This window comes from Manis javanica, chromosome 14 (genome assembly GCF_040802235.1).
Source record: "Manis javanica isolate MJ-LG chromosome 14, MJ_LKY, whole genome shotgun sequence".
NCBI lineage: Eukaryota > Metazoa > Chordata > Mammalia > Pholidota > Manidae > Manis > Manis javanica.
The window spans coordinates 56822324-56849595 of record NC_133169.1 but is presented as its reverse complement, the minus strand read 5'-3'; the positions used below and the strand labels follow the sequence as shown (position 1 = coordinate 56849595).

At 43.0% G+C, this 27272-nt stretch overlaps 2 protein-coding genes across 8 annotated transcripts in view; one reads left to right on the top strand and one right to left on the bottom strand.

The window, feature by feature from the left end:
* PRRC1 (proline rich coiled-coil 1) overlaps nt 1–27272 on the top strand; it is a 91117-nt gene that overhangs the window by 9043 nt on the left and 54802 nt on the right. The window lies entirely within an intron of this gene.
* Nucleotides 22440–26763, bottom strand: LOC140846156 (protein FAM170A-like). The gene is made up of 3 exons (XM_073221652.1): nt 26498–26763; nt 24100–25479; nt 22440–23364 (listed from the first exon to the last, which is right to left on the bottom strand). Exons 1-2 carry the CDS (start codon nt 26697–26699, stop codon nt 24596–24598), a joined length of 1086 nt encoding a protein of 361 aa, XP_073077753.1. The 5' UTR covers nt 26700–26763; the 3' UTR covers nt 22440–23364; nt 24100–24595.

Genomic DNA, 27272 nt, shown 5'->3' with positions numbered 1-27272 from the left:
TCGTGTGATCTAAGCATATCTTCCCACTTCTCCTCTCCTCCCATCCTGTTAGTTCTGTGTAAAAAGATGTCTAACTAATTCTAAATTCTGAATTGTTTGAGTAGCTGTATTTTATTCCTTCAAGTCTGAAACCTAGAAGGGAGAAGTGTAATGTTTCTTTCTCATTGACTTCCCTTACACCATAAGCCTACCCATTTACCCAGATAGGGTCTCTTATGGCCACATGATCTGCAACAGTCAGTACTGTGACCTGTGAATCCCTTTCATAAATCTATACTTTATAAGATTATTTATCTTAAATGCATTAACCAAATAATAAATAATTTCTTGACATCTTCAGTTCACCTTAAAAATCTCCAGTAAAAACTTTCACCTTGGCGTAATATTTTTACCAAGAGGAAGCACTTATATAGTGCAGGTATCAATGAGAATGGTTCCATCTATATGACTGTTACCTTTATTTCTACTTGTCCTGGTACATTTTCTCTTCTGTTTTCTTTGTTTGCCTCTCTTTTATGTTATTGGTAATCTCTTTTGGTGGTCATTTGATTAAACAGATAACTAATGTAATAGGTAAATCTGTAGGCTGAACAATGTAAAATTTAATGGCTGTTGTACTAAGGTAAATGAGAAAAAATAGCTGTTCTTAGAGAGGATGTCACTACACGGACAGGCTATTCACTCTTCGAAGGCATAAAAACTGGTGTATCCTTTTGAAACAGACATTTGGCAACATGTGTTGAAATTATTGACTAACCATTTCCACTTTTAAGAATATATTCTACAAAATACTTATAGATACACAAGGCTCTAGGGGAATATTCATAAAAACATTGTAATACCAGAAAATACTGTGCTTAGCATAATTAAAAAAAATTTTTGAAATCGCTAAATTCCAAATTTATGTAGATTTATATGTAAATTACAAAGCAATAGATTGTAAAATTAAATGGAGAGTGAATAAAATAAGGTGGGGAAAAATATCTACCCTAATGAGTTGTTTCATTTTATACGTATACATGTATATTTAATGTTTTTACATACAAACAGATACATTGCTCTTATACAGTAGATTTTTATTTAAATAGAGACTTAAAAAAGTATAGAGCAATATGAATCGAAAAACTTCCTTCTTAAAACAATATTCATTGTACAGCAAAAATGTATAGAAAGCAGAGATTTATTATATTGACAACATAGGGGTGGGTGTGTGCACGTGTGTGTATGAGTGAGCAGTGCGTTTTTATATTGTAAAAGTTTTGAAAGTTTTAATGTGTTGCTATTTAATTTTTTAGAATGATTTGTTCTAAACTGATTTTTTTAAAAAGCAGAACTTTTATTGCTTGCAAAGGCAGAGCAACATGCCCTGATTTAAACTCCTTCTGTACTCAACTTGTGACATTTGAAATAATTAGCAGGAAGCCATACTGGTATTCCAAGAGCTCGGTTATGTACCGCTCTCTCTCCTCATGCTCATGCAACAGAATTTAGAAACAGATCTTTATGTTGGAATTTCAGTTTGCTTCCTGGCATATGGTTTCTCCAACTTAAGCCAGTATTTTGAATAGGTCATACTTCTGAAACCCTTTGCAGTGTGGCATTAATATATAGGTGTCATGATTTTCATTTGATGTTTTATTCATACAAAGATGTTAAGTCTACGGTGGCCTTAAAATATTTTTACCTTTCAGTAAGAGCTATTGCGGCAAATAAAAGTGGTATCCACCCTCTGTTTTGGAACATGCTTGCTTCTATTTGAAAACAGAGAAAGTTATAGGCCCTTGTTGGAAAAGTGATGAAAATGCTATTAGCATTTACTGAGTCACTGTTTATACCTAATTTTAAAATAAACTGACTTTGGAATTGCCTCAGTCTGGATAAGCCTAGTTCAGAGGCTGTTGAATGTGTAAACTGGATTTAGGGGTCATAAGAAAGAAGTATCACAACACTTTTTTTAAAAAACATTTTTTATTTCTTTTTGTATTGTGTTGATTTGATTTTTTCTCTGGTATCATTAATATATAATCATATGAGCAACACTGTGGTTACTAGATTCCCCTCATTATCAAGTCCGCACCACATACCCCATTACAGTCACTGTCCATCAGCGTAGTAAGATGCTTTAGAGTCACTACTTGTCTTCTCTCTGCTGCACTGCCTTCCCTGTGCCCGCCCCCCCCCACCCCATGTTATGTGTGCTAATTGTAATGCCCCTTATTCCCCTTCTCCCTTTTTTTTTAAGTATTGTAATTCTGGAAATTTGAACTTACAACCTGGACAGAACATTTCTACTACCTGAAGGTATTGCTACCTAAGCCATTTTAAGCTATTAATTAAAAGAATTTGGAAAACTAATGCTACTATCATCCAAGTATGAAATAGTGTGGTGATTGAGAGAAGAGGCAAATATTTCAACATATTTTCTTGGAAAAACACAGTGGGAGACAAAGGGCTCCAGGGAAAAGCAGTAGTAACAGTAATTAGTCATCTCACGAAACAGAATTTTGTTTTTTGTATAACAGGAATGTCACCTGAATTTTGGGTTAAATGGAGACAAGTTATTTTCAAACATTTTCTTTTTTTTTCTTTTTTCTTTTTTTTAATTTTGGTATCATTAATCTACCATTACATGAAGAACATTATGTTTACTAGGCTCCCCCCTTCACCAATTCCCCCCTACATACCCGTTCACAGTCACTGTCCAGCTGTGTAGTAAGATGCTGTAAAATCACTACTTGTCTTCTCTGTGTGGCACAGCCCTCCCCGTACCCCCCACGCACTATACATGCTAATCGTAATGCCGTCTTTCTTTTTCCCCACCCCTATCGCTCCCTTCCCTCCCATCCTCCCCAGTCCCTTTCCCTTTGGTAACTATTAGTCCATTCTTGGGTTCTGTGATTCTGCTGCTGTTTTGTTCCTTCAGTTTTCCTTTGTTCTTATACTCCATATATGAGTGAAATCATTTGGTACTTGTCTTTCTCCACCTGGCTTATTTCACTGAGCATAATACCCTCTAGCTCCATCCATGTTGTTGTGAATCGTAGGATCTGTTTTTTTCTTATGGCTGAATAATATTCCATTCTGTATATGTACCACATCTTCTTTATCCATTCATCTACTAATGGACATTTAGGTTGCTTCCATATCTTGGCTATTGTACATAGTGCAGCGATAAACATAGGGGTGCATCTGTCTTTTTCCAACTGGAGTGCTGCATTCTTAGGGTAAATGCCTAGAAGTGGAATTCCTGGGTCAAATGGTATTTCTATTTTGAGCATTTTGAGGAACTTCCATACTGCTTTCCACAATGATTGAACTTATTTACATTCCCACCAGCAGTGTAAGAGGGTTCCCCTTTCTCTACAACCTCGCCAACATTTGTTGTTGTTTGTCTTTTGGATGGTGGCGAACCTTACTCGTGTGAGGTGATATCTCATTGTGGTTTTAATTTGCATTTCTCTGATGATTAGCGATGTGGAGCATCTTTTCATGTGTCTGTTGGCCATCTGGATTTCTTCTTTAGAGAACTGTCTGTTCAGCTCCTCTGCCCATTTTTTAATTGGATTATTTGCTTTTTGTTTCTTGAGGTGTATGAGCTCTTTATATATTTTGAATGTCAATCCTTTATTGGATCTGTCATTTATGAATATGTTCTCCCATACTGTAGGATACCTTTTTGTTCTATTGATGGTGTCCTTTGCTGTACAGAAGCTTTTTAGCTTGATATAGTTCCACTTGTTCATTTTTGCCTTTGTTTCCCTTGCCTGGGGAGATATGTTCATGAAGAAGTCACTCATGTTTATGTCCATGAGGTTTTTGCCTATGTTTTTTTCTAAGAGTTTTATGGTTTCATGACTTACATTCACATCTTTGATCCATTTGTAGTTTACTTTTGTGTATGGGGTTAGACAGTGATCCAGTTTCATTCTCTTACATGTAGCTGTCCAGTTTTGCCAGCACCAGCCATTGAAGAGACGGTCATTTCCCCATTGTATGTCCATGGCTCCTTTATCGTATATTAATTGGCCATATATGTTTGGGTTAATGTCTGGAGTCTCTATTCTGTTCCACTGGTCGGTGGCTCTGTTCATGTGCCAGTACCAAATTGTCTTGATTACTATGGCTTTGCAGTAGAGCTTGAATTTGGGGAGCGAGATTCCCCCCGCTTTATTCTTCCTTCTCAGGATTCCTTTGGCTATTCGGAGTCTTTGGTGTTTCTATATGAATTTTTGAATTATTTGTTCCAGTTCGTTGAAGAATGTTGCTGGTAATTTGACAGGGATTGCATCAAATCTGTATATTGCTTTGGGCAGGATGGCCACTTTGACAATATTAATTCTTCCTAGCCAGGAGCATGGGATGAGTTTCCATTTGTTAGTGACCTCTTTCATTTCTCTAAAGAGTGTCTTGTAGTTTTCAGGGTATAGGTCTTTCACTTCCTTGGTTAGGTTTATTCCTACGTATTTTATTGTTTTTGATGCTATTGTGAATGGAATTGTTTTCCTGATTTCTCTTTCTATTAGTTCATTGTTAATGTATAAGAAATCTACAGATTTCTGTGTGTTAATTTTGTATCCTGCAACTTTGTTGAATTCTGATATTAGTTCTAATAGTTTTGCAGTGGAGTCTTTAGGGGTTTTTATGTACAATATCATGTCATCTGCAAATAGTGACAGTTTGACTTCTTCTTTACCAATCTGGATTCCTTGTATTTCTTTGTTTTGTCTGATTGCCGTGGCTAGGACCTCCAGTACTATGTTGAATAACAGTGGGGAGAGTGGGCATCCTTCTCTTGTTCCCGATCTCAGAGGAAAAGGTTTCAGCCACTCGCTGTTCAATATGATGTTGGCTGTGGGTTTATCATATATGGCCTTTATTATGTTGAGGTACTTGCCCTCTGTGCCCATTTTGTTGAGAGTTTTTATCAAGAATGGTTGTTGAATTTTGTCGAATGCTTTTTCAGCACCTATGGAGATGATCATGTGGTTTTTGTTTTTCTTTTTGTTGATGTGGTGGATGATGTTGATGGATTTTCGAATGTTGTACCATCCTTGCATCCCTGGGATGAATCCCACTTAGTCGTGGTGTATGATCCTGTTGATGTATTTTTTAATTTGGTTTGCTAATATTTTGTTGAGTATTTTTGCATCTACATTCATCAGGGATATTGGTCTGTAGTTTTCTTTTTTGGTGGGGTGTTTGCCTGGTTTTGGTATTAGGGTGATGTTGGCTTCATAGAATGAGTTTGGGAGTATTCCCTCCTCTTCTATTTTTTGGAAAATTTTAAGGAGAATGGGTGTTATGTCGTCTCTGTGTGTCTGATAAAATTCCGGCGTAAGTCCATCTGGCCCGGGGGTTTTGTTCCTGGGTAATTTTTTGATTACCGGTTCAATTTCATTGCTGATTATTGGTCTGCTTAGATTTTCTGCTGCTTTCTGGGTCCGTCTTGGAAGGTTGTATTTTTCAAGGAAGTTGTCCATTTCTCCCAGGTTTTCCAGCTTCTTAGCATATAGGTTTTCATAGTATTCTCTAGTAATTCTTTGTATTTCTGCAGGGTTCGTCATGATTTTTCTGTTCTCATTTCTGATTCTGTTGATGTGTGTTGACTCTCTTTTTCTCTTAATAAGTCTGGCTAGAGGCTTATCTATTTTGTTTATTTTCTCGAAGACCCAGTTCTTAGTTTCATTGATTTTTTTCCTGTTGTTTTATTCTTCTCAATTTTATTTACTTCTTCTCTGATCTTTATTATGTCCGTGCATCTGCTGACCTTAGGCCTTATTTGTTCTTCTTTTTCCAATTTTGATAGTTGAGACATTAGATATTCATTTGGAATTGTTCTGCCTTCTTTAAATATGCCTGGATTGCTGTATACTTTCCACTTAAGACTGCTTTCGCTGTGTCCCACAGAAGTTGGGGCTTTGTGTTGTTGTTGTCATTTGTTTCTATATATTCCTTGATCTCTATTTTGATTTGTTCATTGATCCATTGATTATTTAGTAGCATGTTGTTAAGCCTCCATGTGTTTGTGAGCCTTTTTGTTTTCTTTGTAGAATTTATTTCTACTTTTATTCCTTAGTGGTCGGAAAAATTGGTTGGTAGGATTTCAATCTTTTGGAATTTACTGAGGCTCTCTTTGTGAGCTAATATGTGGTCTATTCTGGAGAATGTTCCATGTGCACTTGAGAAGAACGTATATCCTGTTGCTTTTGGATGTAGAGTTCTGTAGATGTCTATTAGGTCCATCCGTTCTAGTGTGTTGTTCAGTGCCTGTGTGTCCTTACTTATTTTCTGCCCGGTGGATCTATCCTTTGGGGTGAGTGGTGTGTTGAAGTCTCCTAAAATGAATGCATTGCAGTCTATTTCCCTCTTTAGTTCTGTTAGTATTTGCTTCACATATGCTGGTGCTCCTGTATTGGGTGCATATATATTTAGAATGGTTATATCCTCTTCTTGGACTGAGCCCTTTATCATTATGTAGTGTCCTTTTTTATCTCTTGTTTCTTTATTTTGAAGTGTATTTTGTCTGATACTAGTATTGCAACACCTGCTTTTTTCTCTCTGTTGTTTGCATGAAATATCTTTCTCCATCCCTTGACTTTTAATCTGTGCATGTCTGTGGGTTTGAGGTGAGTCTCTTGTAAGCAGCATATAGATGGGTCTTGCTTTTTTATCCATTCTCTTACTCTGTTTCTTGTGATTGGTGCATTCAGTCCGTTTACATTTAGGGTCGTTATTGAAAGATATGCACTTATTGCCATTGGAGGCTTTAGGTTCATGGTTACCAAAGGTTCAAGGTTAGCTTGTTTAGTACCTTACTGTCTGAGCTCACTCGCTTATTAAGCTGTTATAAACACAGACTGATGATTATTTCTTTCCTTTCTTTTTCTTCCTCCTCCATTCTTCATATGTTGTGTGTTTTGTTCTTTGCTCTTTTTAGGAGTGCTCCCATCCAGAGCAGTCCCTGTAAGATACCTTGTAGAGGTGGTTTGTGGGAGGTAAATTCCCTCAACTTTTGCTTGTCTGGGAATTGTTTAATCCCTCCTTCATTTTTAAATGATAGTCGTGCTGGATACAGTATCCTTGGTTCAAGGCCCTTCTGTTTCATTGCATTAAATATGTCATGCCTTCTCTTCTGGCCTGTAAGGTTTTTGTTGAGAAGTCTGATGTCAGCCTGATGGGTTTTCCTTTGTAGGTGACCTTTTTTCTTTCTGTGGCTGCCTTTAATACTCTGTCCTTGTCCTTTATCTTTGCCATTTTAATTATTATGTGTCTTGGTGTTGTCCTCTTTGGATCCCGTCTCTCGGGAGTTCTGTCTGCCTCCGTAGTCTGTGCAACTATTTCCTCCCCCAGTTTGTGGAAGTTCTCAGCAATTATTTCTTCAAAGACACTTTCTTTCCCTTTTTCTCTGTCTTCTTCCTCTGGTACCCCTATTATGCAGATATTGTTCCTTTTGGATTGGTCACACAGTTCTCTTAATATTGTTTCATTCCTGGAGATCCTTTTATCTCTCTCTGCATCAGCTTCTGTGCGTTCCTGTTTCCTGGTTTCTGTTCCATCAATGGCGTTTTGCATCTTATCCATTCTGCTTATAAATCCTTCCAGAGTTTGTTTCACTTCTGTAATCTTCCTCCGGACGTCTGTAATCTCCCTCCGGACTTCATCCCTTAGTTCTTGTATATTTCTCTTCAGCTCTTGTCAGCATGTTTATGATTTTTATTTTGAATTCTTTTTCAGGGAGACTGGTTAGGTGTGCCTCTGCAGATCCTTTCTCAGGTGTTGTTTGAAGTATCTTGGACTGGACCAGATTTTTTTGCCTTTTCATGGTGATAGTGGTGGCTGAAGGCAGGTTGCAGGTGTGTCAGCTGGGAGAAGAAAGTCCTTTCCTGCTTGCTGGATGCCTTGCCCTTCTCCGCTGTCTGTGTCGGTTACCAGCACTCCTGGAGCAGCCACCGGGTTATTCCCCTAAGCTGTTGTGGGCGGGGTCTCCATCAGAGCAGCACAGAGCCCTGCGGGGAGTGGCAGACATGCCAGGTGTGCTCCTATGTGCTAGCAGTGTCCCTCCCGGGCAGCTGTGTGGCAGCAGCGGCCTTTGGGTCTGGCCCGGGTGGCTGTGCGTTGGGCTGGGATTCCGGTCGGCTGCTGGGAGCGCGCCTGCTCCTTCTGGCTCCGCTGCAGGTGCGCGCAGGGCTCTTCCGTGCAGGCGTCTACCAGGCTCCTCTGGCTTCACTGCTGCCGGTGCCCGCAAGCCGTACCCGGGCTGTTCGGTTGCGCCACTGTGGGCTAGCACAAGCCTCTCCTGCGGCGTGCGGATCTGCTCCTGGTGCCTTCTGGCACTGCCGTCCCTGGTACACGCTGCCACTCTTTCGCTACTGGGCCGGTGTGTCGGGGTCCACACCAGTTGGAGGAACGACTGGTAGGCTGCTTAGTGCTGTGAGGGGCATCAGAGCTGCACTGCCTCCCTGGGGTTTAGGGTGCCTAAGTTTCCCTGGTATTCCCAGCTGCCGGGACAACTTCGTCCAGCTATGGGGTCCCTGTCTCTTTAAGACTTGCAGAAAGCACTTGCTTTTCTTTTGTCTGAGGGGCATTGGTTGCGGGGACCTGCCCACAGGTTTTGCTTTTCCATTTCTCTAATATCCAGCACCCCATGCACCTTGTGTCTGCGTTCTGGGTGCGGATTTCTAGAGTTGGTTGTTTAGCAGTCCTGGGCTTTCACTCCCTCCCTGTTCTGACTCCTTTCTTCCCTCCGGGTTTTGGGGTGGTGGAGCGTTTGGATCCCACCTGGCTGCGACTTATATCTTACCCCCTTCGTGTGATGCTGAGTTCTTGCAGATGTAGATGCATCCTGGCTGCTGTACTGCATCTACTGGTGTCTCTTTTAGGAATAGTTGTATTTATTGTATTTTCATAAATATATATGTTTTGGGGAGGAGATTTCCTCTGAACTACTCACGCCGCCATCTTCCTGTGATCCCCTCAAACATTTTCATTCATTAACTTGACCACATATATTCTAGATTTCTGTTATAATGGAAATCATGTATGCATTTTGTTTTTTTCTTATATGTTAGAATAGCCTATATTGGTGATTTGGCTATTCAAAGAATTAACATTTTGTGGTAGCTGGAGAAACTCAATCATGGGTTTTTTTCTTGAATAGGAAGAATTTTATTCCCTTTTCCCCACCTATTATTATATTATGTAAGGTGTGTGGTCTCCTACCAAATAAAAATAACCCCAACGGGAATTACTGTTCCCATTTAAAATGTTTTTTGTTTTTAGAAATTTACAATGAAAATGTTGAGTTCACTTTTATTTTCTCATTTCTTCTATAAAAAGTAGCCATTTCCTTTACATGGTATATCTATTGGATATACCATGGAGGTCGGGAGAGAAAGTCTCACTTTTTAAATTCTTTATTCTTGATGAAACTCAGTGTAGTAAAATAAAGCTTATTATAAATAATAAAATAAAACTCAGCATCATAGAACAAAACTTATTCTTTCATTCATCACGATCTTAAATAGCATTCCAGTTTATTAATGATCGTATATCTTCTTAAGACATATAACATTTGCAACCAGAAAAGAAAAACAAAAGTACAAATGGTTAAAAGACTAGGAATTTCTAGAACACCTATTATAAATTCCATATTACATGCTGAGATTAGTTAATACTAATTTAGAGCCTACTATGTATGTAGATAAATAGATTTCTACTGCCAGAGAACATACTCTTCTATGGGACACAAGCAACAAACATGAATCTGTGTATGATACATGCTACACTAGTGTTGTAATCAAAGAGTTGTAGGGACCTAGAGAAGGGATTGTTTAATTTAATTACTTACAGGACTTAGGGAAGACTTTATTGAACATGAGGGGTGGAGGGACTGAGTTGCAACTTGAAGAATAGTATGATTTTACTTAAGAAAAGGCAGTCTAGGTAAATAGAGCATTCCAAGAACAAAGCATTAGGTCTGAAAGTGCACGGTGTGATTTGAAAGCCCTGTTCAGTACTCTGCTCTTATTACAGGGTTTAGTACATTGAACTTAACTTTTATGTGTTTCCTTTTTTTGAAAAGATGATGTCATCTTTCTATCCCCAGTGCTAATGCACTAATTGGCATGATGCAGACATTCTGCACATGTTTCTTCAGTGAGTTAATATCCTGGGTGGAATATGGAATGAATCGAAGAATATGTGGTTGACAATAGTGCTACAGTGGTAGATGAGATTACTGTTCATAGCCTTTTAGGAAATGTGGATGATCAAAAGTTTTTGAATATTCATATGTTATTTTCTAGAAAGATAAATCTGGAGGAGCGTGGAGGCTAGATAACCAGATAGGAAGCAATGACTGACTTTTTTCCTGCATTAAGGAGACATTTATTAAACCTATGTTTTGGGAAGGTAATACACCATGTGATTCATTGTTTTTGCTCTGCAAAAAACTTGCACTGTTAGAGAAAGGAGCTGCTACTCATAAATTTTAAAGACAGGTAAATTATGATAGGTGGTTTGAAAATTTTAAAAGACCAAGAACTTGCTTCTAGCAAGTAATCAGGGAAGATTTATTGGAAAATGTGACAATTTAATTAAAAAGTAATTGATATTACTATTTTACCAAATTAATATGATTTTCATGATTTTGTTTAATTGTATCTCAATTAATTAGCAAAGATACTGTTTTATAGAACTTCACATCCCAGACTTAAATGTTTATAACACTAAGAAGCTCAATTTCCCATGTAAGAACACTGCTGTTCATAAATAATGATTTTAGTTATTATTTATTGAGCACCTACTCTGTGTCAAACCCTTTACTACACCCCATGTGTGTGTGTGTGTGTGTGTGTGTGTGTGTGTGCACACACACATGCATGTATATAAAGCTGTTTATATATATAGTAGCTCCTCAAGGTTCTGGTTTAGCTCCAATTTACTGATGTGGAAACAGGACATACGGGATAATTACTGTACCCAAAGTTTCACTTCTAGAGCTTGGCAAAGCCAGATTTCAGTGCAAATCTATCTGAATCTATAGCCCATATTCTTAATACTCTAAGTATTATGTGCACAGTTTTATCAAGAATAAGTATTATAAAGAAATGTGCTGCTGCATTGTAATTTTAAGGATCACATAATTTAAAAGTGAAAGTGATAGTGAAATACTATAGTATATATCATTATTGCCTCTTGGAGGGGAGGAAACAAGATATCTTTATAATTTTGACCTAATTAGAATAGTTGGGCCTTCTAAAGATAGTGACTGCCTCAGTATCCCTAAAGGTGCATAGAAGTGCATTTAACATTTAGAAATAAAATCCAGAAGCTAAATACCGAAGTAATTCCCTTGGGACCATGAATTAGTAGCAATGATTAGGTTTCAAAAAACCATTCAGTCCTTGCCAAATTTGGTACTATATTTTAAACGAATTTGAATGTAACACTATCCTAGTATTAAATGACATAGGATCTTTAAACTGCTAACAATGGAAATATAATTAAGAAACAAGTATGAATTTTATTGTCATATATGCCCCTGAAGAAAGATAACTGGAAACTTGAAGTTTCTAGGGAAAATACTTTTAAGAAGTTAGAACTTCAATAACAAATTGTTTGACTTTCTTAAAATTTTGAAAGATTGTCTCTTACTATTTCAGTTAAAGACCACTCTCTTTTAACACATTGCTCTATCCCTTTTAGCACATATATCCCTTTAGTGGTTATGCCAAAATTACAGGGAAAGACTGCTTCAGTCACTTATCTTATGTCATTTCCGTAAGGTCTTTTGATGAATTTCCTGGGTGATTCACTGGGGGGGGGGGGGGGGGGGGGAATGTGCTGTGGGATTAAGTAATTGTTTATGAGGCTTCAGAGTTTGTTTGTTTGTTTGTTTTCTCCCTTTAACTTTCTGCGGTTGGTTAAGGAAAACTAGCAAGTATATGTAGATAAAATATTTTAGGAGTAGAAAAGCAAATATATATATTATCACATCAAGCAGTAGGTAGTTCTGTTCTGTTTTATTTAATATACTGAATAATAATAATACCTACATACCTCTCACCTCCACTGATTGTTCTTATTCTTGACATGTTATCCTGGGAAGACATAAAAAGAAAGTGGCTTTAAGTATTTCATTTACTCCTTATAAATTTACCACAAAAATTTTCAAACAGATGTTTGGATCCCACTTCAAAATAGTAAATTCTTCTCCCCAAGGCCATTTTGTATGAAGAGAGTCAGTACACTGAGAAAATCTCATTTATTCAAATTTAATCAGAAAATCTCAGATTTATTATAATGAAGTGTTCTATGTAGTAGAATCTTCAGGATGATGTAATTGCTGGACCTCATTTTCTCTGTCTGCCTCCGGATATGAAAGAAGTGGGTAAGTTTATGTGCCAAGAACAGTGTAGATTTTTATTTTGGCATAGAAAACGTGATCCTGTTTAATCACTTCGGTTAAAACAGGCTATTTTGTCCTGTTTTCTCAAAGGTATTTCTACTGTGAGAGAGAGAATTATATGATGACAGGAAGGTTTTGGAACTCCCTTTGACTAAATTGTTGGATAATGTTTATGCCTAGTTATCTCTTTGAAATGCAAACTTTGGATTACTATGCAAATTGTTTTTAGCTCACTGAAGTTGTAATGATGAGGAAATACTCAGAAAGTTCTCAGTTCCCTCCCCCTCTTGGCAGGTGTGGTGGAAAGCCAAGAAAGCCAAGGAAACAGGGTTTCTATGGTGGCTTCAGAAATACTGTATTCTGTTCCCCCACCCCCACCCCAACCCCTCGGACTCAGTGGTAAGGAACAGGTTGTTAATCGTAGTCACGGAAGCCCATTAGTTTATACTACGGTATCTGGATAACCTTTACAGAAATGGATTAAAATATAACTAGCATCCTGAATACACCTATAGTGACGTAATAGCTCCCACTGCAACAGTTTCTGGGTGCTGGTTCTCCCCTTAGCTTTGTAGTAACTGTGTAAAAGGCATGACCCTGCTGTACTCGGGGCTCAAACCTTTTGAGATCACTCTCCTCTGAGCGTGCCAGCATAAAATAAACCTCCACCCTCCAAGACCTCTGAGTGCCGCTTGGTTCTTCCGTCAGCTATCCAGTCCAGGTTTTCCAGTTTTCTGTAACAGTAATTATTTTACATCTTGATGAAAATAACATATAGTTGAAGGATGCATTCAGTAGTTTTTAGCATATGAAGATTCACTTTTAGACATGAAAGCCAGCTGGGAATTAGAGTAAGATAGTACTATTTGTAGACATTTAGTAATTCTTTTTTTTGAGGTAGGTAATATCAGTTCCATTTTTTTTTTTGAGAGGGCATCTCTCATATTTATTGATCAAATGGTTAACAACAATAAAATTCTGTATAGGGGACTCAATGCACAGTCATTAATCAACCCCAAGCCTATATCTCAACAGTCTCCAATCTTCTGAAGCATAACGAACAAGCTCTTACATGGTGAACAAATTCTTACATAGTGAATAAATTCTTACATGGTGAACAATGCAAGGGCAGTCATATCACAGAAACTTTTGGTTTTGATCACGCATCATGAGCTATAAACAATCAAGTCAGATATGATTATTCGTTTGATTTTTATACTTGATTTAAATGTGAATCCCACATTTCTCCCTTATTATTATTATTATTATTATTTTTATTAAAATGCTGAAGTTGTAGGTAGATGCAAGATAAAGGTAGAAAACATAGTTTAGTTTTGTAAGAGAGCAAATGTAGATGATCAGGTGTGTGCCTGTAGACTGTGTTAATCCAAGCTAGACAAGGGCATTAAAACATCCACAGATGCAGAAGATTTATCTCAAAACAGGGGGGGTGAGGTTCTGAGCCTCACCTCTGTTGATCCCCAATTTCTCACCTGATGGCCCCCGTGCGACTGTGCCTGTCTTAGGTTGTTCCTCCCTTGAGGAATCTTACCCGTCTCTGGCTAACCAGTCATCTTCCAGGGCCATACAGGGAGATGTAAAGTTGGTAAGTGAGGGAGAAGCAATATTCTTTGAAAAGGTTAGCTTTTTACTTCTTTGCAGATTTATGCCCTTTGGCTTCTGAAGGGTCCCCACCAGTAAGATGGCAAACTTCCAGCTTCTCTTCGGGTTCCTCGGTTCCCGCCGGCGCCACCTGAAGCCCAATCACCTCTCGCCCCCCTCCCAATCCCAGCACCTAGCCAACAGCCACCAGCCCCGTAGAAGTGACACCTCAATCAATTCATGCCCCTTCCTATATAACCCAGCACCTTTCCCTAATAAAGCGGAACTCTCCGGTGAATTGCTGCTATGTGTCGCTCCTTTCCTTTCATTGGTGCCGAAACCCGGGAGACGGGACACCCCAACTGGGCCCCGTCTTCCCCCCGACACCAGCAGCAGTTTGCCTTCGTCCTCTTTTTCCGGCGCTGGCTCATCACACTCACCACTCCTCTCTGGCCTTTAGGTAAGTTTTCCCCCCGGGGTGGGCCACTCTTCTCCGAGCTATCGCAGTGCCATTGGCCGTGATCGTCCGGCAAGGCCCTGACGCTCGGGGATGAGGAGGGAACTCTCCCCGCCTCAGGCCTTCACGGCTGCGGCGGATGCTCAGGCCCCTCCTCCAACAGCCATAAATCCCCGCCTCAAGCCTTCACGGCTGCGGCCGACTCTCAGGCACCCCCCTCCAACAGCCATAAACGAGGTGACTCCTTTGTAGATGAGAACACTCCCTTTTCCCCCCCTCCTCCTTCTGCTCCGTCCACCGAAAACGCCTAGCGCTAGGTACCTCGTGACTCCAGCACTCTGCCTTCTTAGGGAAGTCTGGGTGACGACCCACACTTCCTAAGAAATTCCGACTCGTATATGAGTTTCTGCAGACCACCAAGGATCATCGGGGACGCCCTTTGTCTCCTTGTGGTCTGCTTCCAGTCCGAGGATCTCTGTTCGTCTTCCCCTGTTTGTCTCCTTCTCTGTCCTTTAGCCATGGGAGCCTCCTCATCCCTCCCTGAAGGTTCACCTCTTGAATGCCTGCTTAAGCATCTGGCTACCCTCTCCCTGACGCCTGATATAAAACCAAAACTTCTCCGTAAATATTGCTCCCAAGATTGGCCGACATACCCCCTAGACAATAACAACCAATGGCCTGCAGGGGGAACTCTTGATCCTAACATCACTCGCGATCTTTTTAACTACTGCCAGCGCCTGAAAAAATGGAAGGAGATTCCCTATATTGAAGCTTTCCGCCTCCTCCTCCCCCCGCCCCCTCCCAAGTTCTCCTATCCTGCAAGCCACCGCCCCTGCAGAAGCCTCCCGTTTACTCCCTTCCCCTTCTTCTCCTACAACAGCCCTTCTCCCTTCCTCCCCCACCATCTCCTCCCCCATCTCACCTCCTCCGCCTTCGTCCCCCGCAGATTAAACCTGAGCCTTTCAGCCCCCCCTTTAACTAGGTCCCAAGGGCCTCCTCCGTCTTTGCCCTCATCACCTGTTTCTCCCCTTTTAGGGACCGCCTTTGTCTTCTCACATGTTTGTAGAGAGAATGGGAAAGCACCTCCCCCCATGTCTGAACGCAGCATGGGAAAGCACAAGCTAAACAAAAACCGGTGCAGTCCTTAGAAGTTATCTGTCCACAAAAACATGTGCAGTCCTTAGAAGTTATCTGTCCACAAAAACATATCTTGCCAAGACTCCTCACTCTGAAAATAGGGAGACCTTGAAGATGTGTAGAAACACCGCCCCTGCTTCTAAATATGCCCTTCCCCCACTTGCCGATGTAGCAGGAATAGAGGACAACGCATTCCGTAAGCAATTTACTAGAGCCCTGCTGTAGCTCAGTTAGTAGATCATGAGACTCCTAACCTCAGAGTCATGAGTTCAAGCCCAACTAAAGCAGCAGAGCCAAGCAGCTGGGCTGCAGGCTGGCAACACGTGGGTCTGATTCTATCTTTATTTTCTTTGCCCCCCTTCTGCACTTCAGGACCTGCTCGGCTAGGCATGGCTAGACCGCATCACTCCCCCACAGACTGAACCAGAACCCTTCAGTCCCCCTCAGACTTAGTCCCAAGAGCCTGCCAAAATTATCGCCCCCCTCCTAGAGGTAGCAGGATCCAAAGGCATTTAAGAGATTTAGCCCAACTAGAGAAACGCCTAAGTTCCTTTTCCACTGATCCCATGACATACATCAGGGAGTTTCAATGGACCCTCCAGTCTTACAGCCTCACACATCATGACATTTTCATGCTCCTGGCCAATACTCTCCTCCCTGAAGAGCGTAGACGAGTTTGGGACTTCGCCCAAACGCACGCTACCGAAACCCACAAGACTGACCTCACCTATCCCCCTGACCCCACTGCTGTCCCCAAACAAGACCCACACTGAGATTATAACACCGCCATAATTCTCTGCTCTCGAGATATTTTTGCCTCCTGCTTAATAGCAGGTCTGAAAAAGGCAGCTCGTAAAGTAGTCAATTTTCAAAAGCTCCAAGACATAATTCAAAAGAGAGATGAAATCCCCTCCGAGTTCTTAGACAGACTCACTCAAGCCCTATTACAGTATACCAGCCTGGACCCAGAAACACCTGAAGGAAGACATGTCCTTATGACATACTTCCTAGCTCAAGGCTACCCCGACATTAAAGCTAAACTCAAAAAGTTAGAACAGGGCCCCGCTACCCCACAGACTGAGATCCTAACAGTGGCCTTTAAAGTCTTCCATAAGCGGGAGGAGGAGAAAGAATGCCGTAAACAAAAGGCTGATCAGGCCAATTTCCAGATGTTGGCCCAGCTGATAAAACCACAACCTGGGCGCCCCTCTACAAACAAGCCCCCCCAAGAGCTTGTTTCAAGTGCAGAAAAGAGGGACATTGGTCAAGGGCGTGCCCCTCCCCCAGATCTCCTACCACCCCATGCCCCAGATGCCACAAAAAGGGCCACTGGGGGTCTGATTGCCCAACCACCCGAAGGGGAGGCTGGACAACAACCCCCATCCTAAGCCCGCCGTAGTGGGGCTGGCAGAAGAAGATTGATGGGGCCCGGGGGCTTCTCGCCCGACCATTTCCATCACCAAACAGGAGCCCAGGGTTACATTAACAGTAGACGGTCACCCCATCTCCTTCCTCCTAGATACAGGAGCCACCTTCTCAGTCTTGTGAGAATACCGGGGCCCTACCACACCAGCCATTACTCCTATAGTCAGAGTAGGAGGTAAACAGATTTTCCCATTAAACCCCCCACCCACCCTTTTATGCACAATCCAAGACAATCCCATACCTTTCTCCCACTCCTTCCTGGTTATGCCCCAGTGTCCCATCCCTTTACTAGGACGAGACATCCTTTCCCTCCTCCACGTTTCCATAACTATATCCACTCCCACAGCCCCCAGTACTCCCTTTCTGATGGCCCTCATAGCCAACGACCCCCCCCTCTACCCAATGAAAGCTCTGGTTCCGCCCTCATACACCCTGTAAATCCCAAAGTTTGGGACATTACAAGCCCCTCCGTAGCCCTATGTCCTCCTGCCTCTATCAAATTACGTGATCCCTCTCAGTATATGTGTCAGGCCCAATACCCCCTAACCACTTCAGCCCTCATAGACCTCCAACCCATCATTCAAGATCTCTTAAACAAAAATTACCTCAAACCCACTCACTCCCCATTTAATACCCCCATATTAGCTGTTAAAAAAACCAACGGATCTTTCCGCCTTGTCCAAGACGTTCGCCTCATCAACATAGCCGTTGTCCCTATCCATCCCTTAGTTCCAAATCCATATAGCCTTTTATCGCAGATCCCTGCCTCGGCATCCCGCTTCTCAGTCCTAGATCTCAAAGACCCATTTTTCTATCCCTCTAGACCCCTGCTCCCAAGATTTTTTCATCTTCACCTGGACGGACCCATACACAAGACATTCTAAACAACTCACTTGGACAGTTTTGCCACAAAGCTTCCGAGATAGTCCCCATATTTTTAGACAGGTCCTAGCTCAGGACCTCAAACCGTTTCATCATAATCACTCCAAGTCCACCTTATAATACATAGACAATCTTCTACTCTGCAGTCTCTCGTGGGAACAGTCTCAACTTGACACTGCCTCCCTACTTAACCTTCTAGCTTCCAGAAGTTACCAAGTATCCCCCGTCAAAGCTCAAATCTCTTCCCCTTCTGTCACTTACCTCAGATTCCTTCTATCTCAACAAAGAAAGTCCATTACCTTAGACAGAAAATAGCTCCTCTCTGACCTGCCCATTCCCAAAACCAAGACAGAAATCCTTTGCTTTCTAAGCCTGGCTAGATATTTTAGAGCATAGATCCCTAACTTCTCCCTGCTCCCTGTTGGCAAGACCCCTATACGACCTCAGCAAGAGCCCCCCTAAAAAACCATTATCCTCCTCACCCCGACACTCCTTCATTAAGCTCCGTCAAGCCCTTGTAGAAGCCCCAGCTCTCCATCTTCCTGATTTGTCAAAGCCCTTCTCATTATACATTCATGAGAGGTCCAGTTAAGCTCTAGGAGTCCTAAGCCAATATTATGGCCTATCCTTTGCCCCAGCAGCTTATCTCTCCAAGCAATTAGACCCCACAGTTCAGGGATGGGCCGCCTGCCTACGAGCATTAGCCGCTAGACAGCTCTTGCAGAAAGAAGCTCATAAACTGACATTCAGGGCGCCCCTTACCATTCTGTCCCCACATCACCTAAACGATCTCTTAACCTACAAAAGTTTATGGACTCTCCCTCCCTCCAGACTCCTGACCTTACTGTCCTCTTTCCTCCAAAATCCCGTTCACCCTCTTTGCCATCCATACCCGAATCATGACTTTTTCCTCCTTTACTGCGTTGTAGCTTTTTTTCCCCTCATTCCTATTGTCTTCCCCGCCACCCCACCCTCCTTTGTATAGCGATTCAAAGTTAGACAGACTTACACACAGCATCAAACAAAACTTACTGCCCTCATTGCCACACCAGACTGCCCTCTGAAAAGCTGCTCTGAGCCTTTATACCTCCACTTTCCTCCCTCCACCGAAGTGTTCACTAGCAGCTACCCTTATTCTCCCTACCTCTGCTTCCTCTATGACCAAAAACAAGCCTATTGCAGGCGATAGCCAGACACCTACGGGGGATGTCCCTACTGGTCTTGTGCAATTCACTACATGAGTAACTTCCAGTACCCACAGTATTACTCCTCCAACCGTTTCATGAAATATCCCAACGGCTCATTCTCCTTATCAATCCCAGATCCCTGGGACTCTTGATGGGCTGCCAGAGTCACAGCCTCAATTTACTATGGGGGGGGTCCTCGACCCCCCACGGTACCCTTCATATCTCTCAAAAGTATGTTCCCTCATTCCCAGATCTCTCAAGTTGCATCAGATATCAGACATTCCGAAAAAGTCATTATCCAAACTCTTGATGGCGCCTCTTCATCTTCTTATCCCCACCCCTCTTCCCATTTCTCCTACTCTTCATTACAGCTCATTCAGGACACCACCATCTTTCTCAACCACACCCTTAACACAGCCAATTGTTTCTTGTGTGTATCACTACAGCGCCCACTGCTAGCCGCCGTGCCCCTTAATATTTCCAACTACTCCTTCCATGCAGAAAGACAACCCCTCTGCCTCCTGGCAGACATACCCCTATGGGAACCAGAATATGCAGATAATCTCACCATCCACCATTGTGTATGCCCAACTCCACCCCCCTCCAGTGCACTTCACTGCCTCTCTATCTACACCCCTACCTCCGGCTCTAAGACTTTTACGCAACTGGGACACTTCTTTTAGTGTAATGGCAGTCTTTTCAACTCACTGCCTCTCAACTCCGATACACCCTGCATTCTCGTCACCCTAATCCCACAGTTAACACTTTACAGCATGGCAGAATTCCTTGAGCTCCAACCTCCCTTGCCCTCGCGCACAAAAACAGCTGCTTTCCTTCCCATCATGGTCAGTAGCTCTTTGATCACCTCAGCCATTGGGGCAGGGTTTTCGGGAGAAGCCTTGCGTCACTCTCTATAGGCAGTTAGAGATCTCAACGCCAAACTTGAGGGAGCCCTGACATCCACTGCCGATTCTCTAGCCTCTCTCCAAAGACAAGTCACTTTGCTAGCTAAAGTCACCCTTCAAAACCAGCGAGCCCTAGATCTGCTTACAGCCAAGAAGGGCGGCACCTGCGTCTTCCTCTGAGAAGAGTGCTGCTATTACATCAACGAATCCGGCATTGTAGAAACTGACATTACCAAACTCACCGACCTTGCCTCCAGCCTCCACTCTGCTTCCAATTCCAACCCATTCTCTTCAATACTAACAAACCCCCTCCTCACCTAGCTCTGGCCCATTGCAGGCCCCATAATAATCATTCTTCTCGCCTGTCTCTTCTTACCATGTATAATAAAGTTCATCAAATCCCAAGTCGGAAAAATCTCTAATCAAGATTTCAACCAGCTTTTACTCAGGAACTACCAGCTTCTGGCCACAGAAGATCCCTCACCCTCACGTGACCTCCTCACCACACGCTGAGATGGACCCCTCTCTCCACTGGAAACTGTTTCTGGAAACAATGGCTGCAGACGCCTGGCTCCTGACACCCATATCCTCTTGGCACCATTGGAATCAACAGGTCCTCAACCTATGGCTACAGGGAACCTTCATTGATTTCCAAACCTGAAGAAGTCCACATCTACTTGTCCTTACTGCGGGGAGTCCTATCAACCCTTACCTCCCAATCCTCAAGCCCTCACTCCCTTCTCCGCCCCTGTTCAGCAGGAAGCAGCCAGAGAGAAAGCAACGTCCACAAACCCATAGAGGAGAAAGGGGGGAATGAAGGGTCCCCACCAGTAAGATGGCAAAGTTCCGGCTTCTCTTCGGGTTCCTCGGTTCCCGCCGGTGCCACCTGAAGCCCAATCATCTCTCGCCCCCCTCCCAATCCCGACACCTAGCCAACAGCCAACAGAAGTGACACCTCAATCAATTCATGCCCCTTCCTATATAACCCAGCACCTTTCCCTAATAAAGCGGAACTCTCCGGTGAATTGCTGCTATGTGTCGCTCCTTTCCTTTCAGCTTCTATGCCCAGCATTTGTCTTGAGGTATCTTTACCACTTGAAAGAATTATGATACTCGGTAATTTTTGATATGAGGCACTAATTCTACTAAAGAGTTGTAATTAGGAAGGAAGAAGAAAAGCTATAGAAGTAGCAGATGGAAGAAAACATGTTAAGATTGATTATTTCTTTGACATATCTTCTTGTAGAGTAACTTAAGCATGTATAGGTTTTATACTACTAATTAAATTGCACATGCAGATCTATAATTACCGGCCATCTCCCGTGAAGCCAAGAAAATCAGTTAGGCACCCTAGGATTTGTGAAAATTTGTCTATGATATGATGGATATTGTCCAACTGTACTTGAGCAGTCTGAGAGAAATCAGCATATTAAAACAACCCATTCCTGGGAACTGTTCACATCCCATATGTTCTTTTAACAGTAGATAGTCTGTAGTTGTAAGATTTTGGAGCGCTACAACTTGCTCGTCTCCTAATTCTTGGTTGAGTTCCAACAGTATAGATTCAGTCAAATTTGTTGTTTTACTGTATGCACAGGCCAGCTTAGATATCTCCTTCTTCATTCCAATGGCAAGTCCAGGAACCTGTAGAATGGATGCAGCTAAAACTGCAGCATCGCCTGGATCTTTGTTGAGGTTTTTTGATGATCATCTCCTGGTATGACTCTTCCAGAGAGTGCTGATGTTGGGAGTTCTTCTTCATATCATATCTTAGTTTATTTTCTGGGTATTGGCTGGGTTTTAAGGGAATTATGTTTGAAATAAAAAATGTAAAAATCTGAAAAGTTTATATACTAAATGATTCCATTTATATAAAGTTCTTTACATGAAAAGAAAGTAGAAAGAGATGGAGAGTGGTCACCAAGAGTTAGGCAAAGGAAGGATAGATGGGATTGACTATCAAGAGCCACGTGATGGGTTTGCTTTGAGGAAACAGAACATCTCTGTATCTTGGTTGCAGTGATGGGCATATAAATGTACACATAGGAGAAAATGCCATAGAATTATACTTGAAAACATAAGAAGAATGAGTCCTGCTAACGTAGTGAAATCTGAGGAAGGTCTGTAGTCTGGCTTATGGTATTGTTCCAATCGACTTCCTTGTTTGGATAATGCACTGTGATCACGTTGGGGGTGGCTGCATGATGGGTAGATGGGACCACCCTGGACTGCTTTTGCAACCTCTTGTGAGTTTATATCAACATTTAAAAGAGTTTGCTTTTTTTTTTTAAAGCTCAGAAAATCTTAATCATAGAAATTAAAAAAATTAAGAACCCTACCCAGACGCATAGTCAAACTGCTGACTATCGGAGGTAAGGAAAACATATCTCAAAAATGAATGTGAAATTACTTTGAGCCTCCATTTATGCCAGACAGTGTTCTAGGTGCTTTAACCTATGTCTGTTACCTTCACAATCTCTGTTATTTTAGGTAACACACTCGCCTCTTTGAAGATTAGGGCACTGACCCAATGTGTGCAAAGCTGCTAAGAGTTGGTAAAGAATTGAAGCCTGGTTCTACTCTACTGAAGTCCAATTATTTTGTATATATATGTAAACCTTTTCAACACAGCTTCCTAATTAATCAAGAACATAGTATACATACTGAGTATAAGTATATGCCCCTTACTGCTTCAGTATAAACTCAGAGGAATATTGTGTGCTATACCTTTCTAGGCTATACCATTTCAGTGATTAAAAAGGAAGAAATGTTAAAGCTAATTTGCATGTCCATTAAGATATGTTAGATTACAAACAATAGTAAATGACTCAGGCTAATTGAGACGAAACAAAGATTTATTGAAGGGTTAGTAATGATGCTTAGTTAAAGTAACAGCTAAAACAGCCAAGTCCTTCAAAAGAGAGGAGCTGAAAATAAGTCCAGTAGTAGTGGCTCATAGACCTTAATTTGAGTTGCAGACAAAAGATAAGCTATTAGCACAGGTTGGCCCAACACAGGTATGTATGAAGAGACTTGAGAACACAGAAGTAGAACTCAGCAGTGGCCCCTTCCTCCCTGACAGGGACGAGCAGGAGCAGGAACTTCTTTCCACGGGTCTCCTGCATGTGTAGCACTCCCAGCATTCTGTGGGCTCCGCCTGGCTGTGTGTGGCTATCTTCTCCAGAGCCGGCCACCGCATGTTCCCGGGATAACAGGGAACAGCTCCAGAGGCTCAGGCCAGGCCAGCCCAGCCCTGCCTGTTGCTGTGGTGCTCACGAGAAGTGCAGCGCTCTCGTCAGACTGCAGGGCTGTGTTGGACGCCTTCATTTGAAATCTTCAGGCCAGTAGGTCTAGGTTGCTCTGAAGGAACCAAAACAGAAGGGGATCCATTCAATGAGAAAGGCAGCTCTTATTTCAGTGACAAGTGTTCAGCCACTCTCAGGATTTCCTGCATGATTTAGAAAGCTGAGGACCCTTTCCAGGTTCCATTAACTGTGACTTTTGGAACGTGGAGAAGCAGCCCTTTGTTTGTCCCGCTAACTAAAAAGACACACTCTCTTTATTGGTTTTACAATGTCTCTTCAGCTTTATCTATGTTTAACTCCTCCACTGGCTGCTGAGAGAACAAGACACTTGGTGGTGTAATAGTAAGAAGAAGATGTGAGGACTGTGAACCATCATAAGAGCACATGGGTGTCCCTCCAGGAAGCAGCATGTTAAACTGAGAAAAGGTCCACGGCAAAAGCATCACCTTTTTCTCCCTCCTTCCCCAGTTACACTTGACACTTTAAGGAAGTGGCCAGAACTACTACATCTTGGTATATACTTAGGGATATTTTTCCTAGGGGGAAAAAAGAGAAAGGATTATATGGTTTGTTTCTCTCAAGTGGTTGCAACTGCTAAGCAGTCTCCTCTCAGGTATGGGAATCACATAATGGAGTTTGGGATCCCACTCACACCCAGGAAAAGGGTAGAACCAACCCTTCAAGGACAGAAGGCCTGGCTCTGCCTCATCCTGAGCCTTGTGACTCCCCTGGCCTTTGATACCCAATCCCAAGTATCCTTGAGATGTGCTCTCACCCCTGGGGCCCTCACCTCTTCTGCAGCTGGTCCCTTTTAATAGTTTCCACTTCCAGCCAGTTTCCTGTTCTCAGCCGTAGTGGTAGCGATGCTAGACTGGTGCTCCTTGTTCTTTGGTTTGCATGAGGACGTCTTGGTCTTGTGCATGGTGTGATCTGCCTTCTTGTCCCTCGTCTTCAGGAGAGCAGTGGAAACTATTAAAAGGGGCGCTCCGCTCCTGTTTCTGTGTGGTGGTAGGGAAGGTGGTGGATACATGGAAACAGAGTGGGTATCATGGCTGCTAAGAGAGGAAGGCCCTCCGTAGAGTCTGGACTACTTCACTTCCGCTTTCCTAGGGCCTGAAGAAGTCTACGTACTCGCAGGAGGATGTCTTCCTGCGGAAGTGTTTTTTGGTGTAGTATCTAAATGGTCTTGCGTTGGTCCTCGTCCTCCTCGTCCTCCGCCTCCTCGTCCTCCGCCTCCTCGTCCTCCTCCTCCTCTTCCTCCTCCTCCTCCTCCTCCTCCTCTCCTCCTATTCCTCATCCTCTCCTCGTCCTCTCCTCCTCCTCCTCTTCCTTGTCCTCTCCTCCTCATCCTCTCCTCCTCTTCCTCCTTGTCCTCTCCTCCTCCTCCTCCTCATCTTCTCCTCGTCCTCCTCCTCGTCCTTATACTTTCTGTTCAGCCAGGAGAAGACATGATGGAAAACCTGGCAGCTGAAGCCCTCCCGGAGTGCATTGTCCACGTGGTTCTGCAGGAGCTTCAAGCTGGGGAAAACTTGGCAGCAGTTCAGGCACATGAAGCCGCTGTCCAGGGCCACTTGCCCCTCAGGCGTCTTGGCCCTGGGGCACTCCTCCTGAGCTGGAGGCTCCCCCCCACTGCTAGGCTGCTCCCCCTCCTGGGCTGGAGGCTCCCCTGCACTGCCAGGCTGCTCCCTCTCCTGGGCTGGAGGCTCCCCCGCACTGCCAGCCTGCTCCCTCTCCTGGGCTGGAGGCTCCCCTGCACTGCCAGGCTGCTCCCCCTCCTGGGCTGGAGGCTCCGCCGCACTGCCAGGCTGCTCCCTCTCCTGTGGGGCTTCACTGTTGTCGCTGACATCCATGCGTTCCAGGGTAGACAAGAGGCTCCATGTTTGTGAGGCCTCTTCAGCCACTTCAGAATAAGCCAGGTTTTCTCTTTTGCTCTTCCTTGAGGCGGGCTCGTAGACTTCCACCTCATCCCATGACACAGGCATACCGCTTTTCGTCTGGACACGCCTGTAGTAAATCTTCTTGATGCGTGCCCTTCCCAGGGATGGTGGAAAGGAGTCTTCACTAGAGAGGGAGGAAGCTTCCCATTCCTCCAGGACCTGGGGTTGAGTCATCTCAAGAGGCCCAGTACAAGGAATATTATGATACAACTGAGGGATTCTTCCTCCTCCTCCTGGGAATGGAAATTTCAGACATGAGAAAACTAGAATGAGTGTGTGAAGTCTGCAGGAGTTGAGATGGTCATGAGAATATTCCTATGTGGGCATATGGCCTGGAAGTACACACATATGTGAAATCACAGAATGCCGTGTGACACACAGTTTATCTGAGGTATGTGTGTGGTATGATTATGTGGTATTGAGGGTGTGGTGGTCTATGTATGTTCTGGGACATACCTGGTGAGTGTTTCTGACATTGGTAAGGGGCTGGTGAATGACTGTGTATGTGTGTGGGGTGCGACAATACACGTGAACAGGGGTGGTACGTGTTCTTATTGTGAAACAGTTAAAGACGGAGTGTGTTGGAGGAAGTGTGCTTGAGCTTCCCAGAAGCGCAGCTCTCTGAGAGGCTGAAGGCTTTGGGCTGAAGGTTTTGTGGGTGAAGTGGTATGCGGAATAGAAAGCCTGTATATGAAAGTGCATTCATTTCAGGGCATACGAGTTTTTGAGTGCTTAGGCCAGCTCTAATGAGGGAACTAGAACAAGTTACCTGTGTGGAAGGGTGTACGTTATTTACAGGTTAGTGTGTAGACAGCAGCATCTGAGAATGATTGCGGGAGGAGGGAAGGTGGCAGTGTGTATCTGTAACGCTCGTAGAGAATGGGAAGGACGCATCTGGAATGAAGGGATGTGTATATGAGAAAAAGTGAAAGGAAGGAATACTGGGGCCATATCTGGTATGAAGAAATACAGGTGTGTATGAGTTTGTGCTGATCTGAGGGAAGAGGTCGTTGAATTCTCACACTGTTATCAGCACAGCCCACTATCTCACTCACAGCTGTCCCAGTGTTCACATAGGGAACTGTCCTGTCCTTGAAAGCACACCCCCAATTTGTCCCTGTGCAGAGGCTTTAGTCTTTGTTCCTCTGCCCTGAAGCCCTTTTCTGTTTTTGAAGGGAAAGTGAAATAAATAGGGATTGGGCTGAGCCACCCCAGCTGTTCACCCTGTCCAACCTTTGTGATCTCCCTTACCATCCTCAGCAGCAGCAGGAAGCTGTCCTGGAGAGGACACGCAGGAGACATACTCAGAGTCAGAGGACTCTTCTCCTGGTGTCTGATTGTCATCTCCGACCACCACATGTTTCTCAGGCTCAGGAGAATCCTCTTGTGAATTCTCGAATTGAGGAATGAATACAAAAGTACAGATGTGGCCTTTACTTGGATCTATATGCATTCAAAAAAGACATGTTGAGTGGATAATCATGTTAGGCATTGAAGCCACACACACCCATGAAATTAAGCATTTGAAACTTCACTTGCTCCAAAATATAAGTAAGCGACAATTATGAAAATGGTATGTAGTAGATGTCAGTGATACTGGGTATCTTGTATGTGATATTTCTTAAGATGTATACACAATATCAAAAACTAGTGACTAACTTTGGATACTAACCCCTTTTTCCTCATGAGAAAGTCTATAATTAGAGGTCATGGGGGTCCAAGTTTTAAAAGAATTCTGCATGTCTGCCTGCCTGCCTATCTATCTAGATTGGGATCTATATTAATGTAGATATATAGAAAGATAGGGATGTCTATATAATTATGGAGAGGTGTGCAGATACAGCATTTTCGCAGGGAATTCCTGGGCAGTAGACATGGTGCTGGAGATGTTCAAATGAAGACTTTACAGACTTGCCTGAGACTCCTCTTGTGGGAATGTATTTCTGTATTTCTCCAAGACTCTTAACTTACCTATTCAGATCTTTTAAAAACCTTTTTCATAGGAGGCAGACACACCCACACTATA

Bases quoted from the DNA above. Each gene is read 5' to 3' on its own strand.
- LOC140846156 (XM_073221652.1), bottom strand. From the start codon at position 26,699: ATGCATATAGATCCAAGTAAAGGCCACATCTGTACTTTTGTATTCATT. The intron at 25,480-26,497 runs GTAAGGGAGATC...TTCCATTCCCAG, and splicing joins TCCTGCTGCTGCTGAGGATG to GAGGAGGAGGAAGAATCCCT.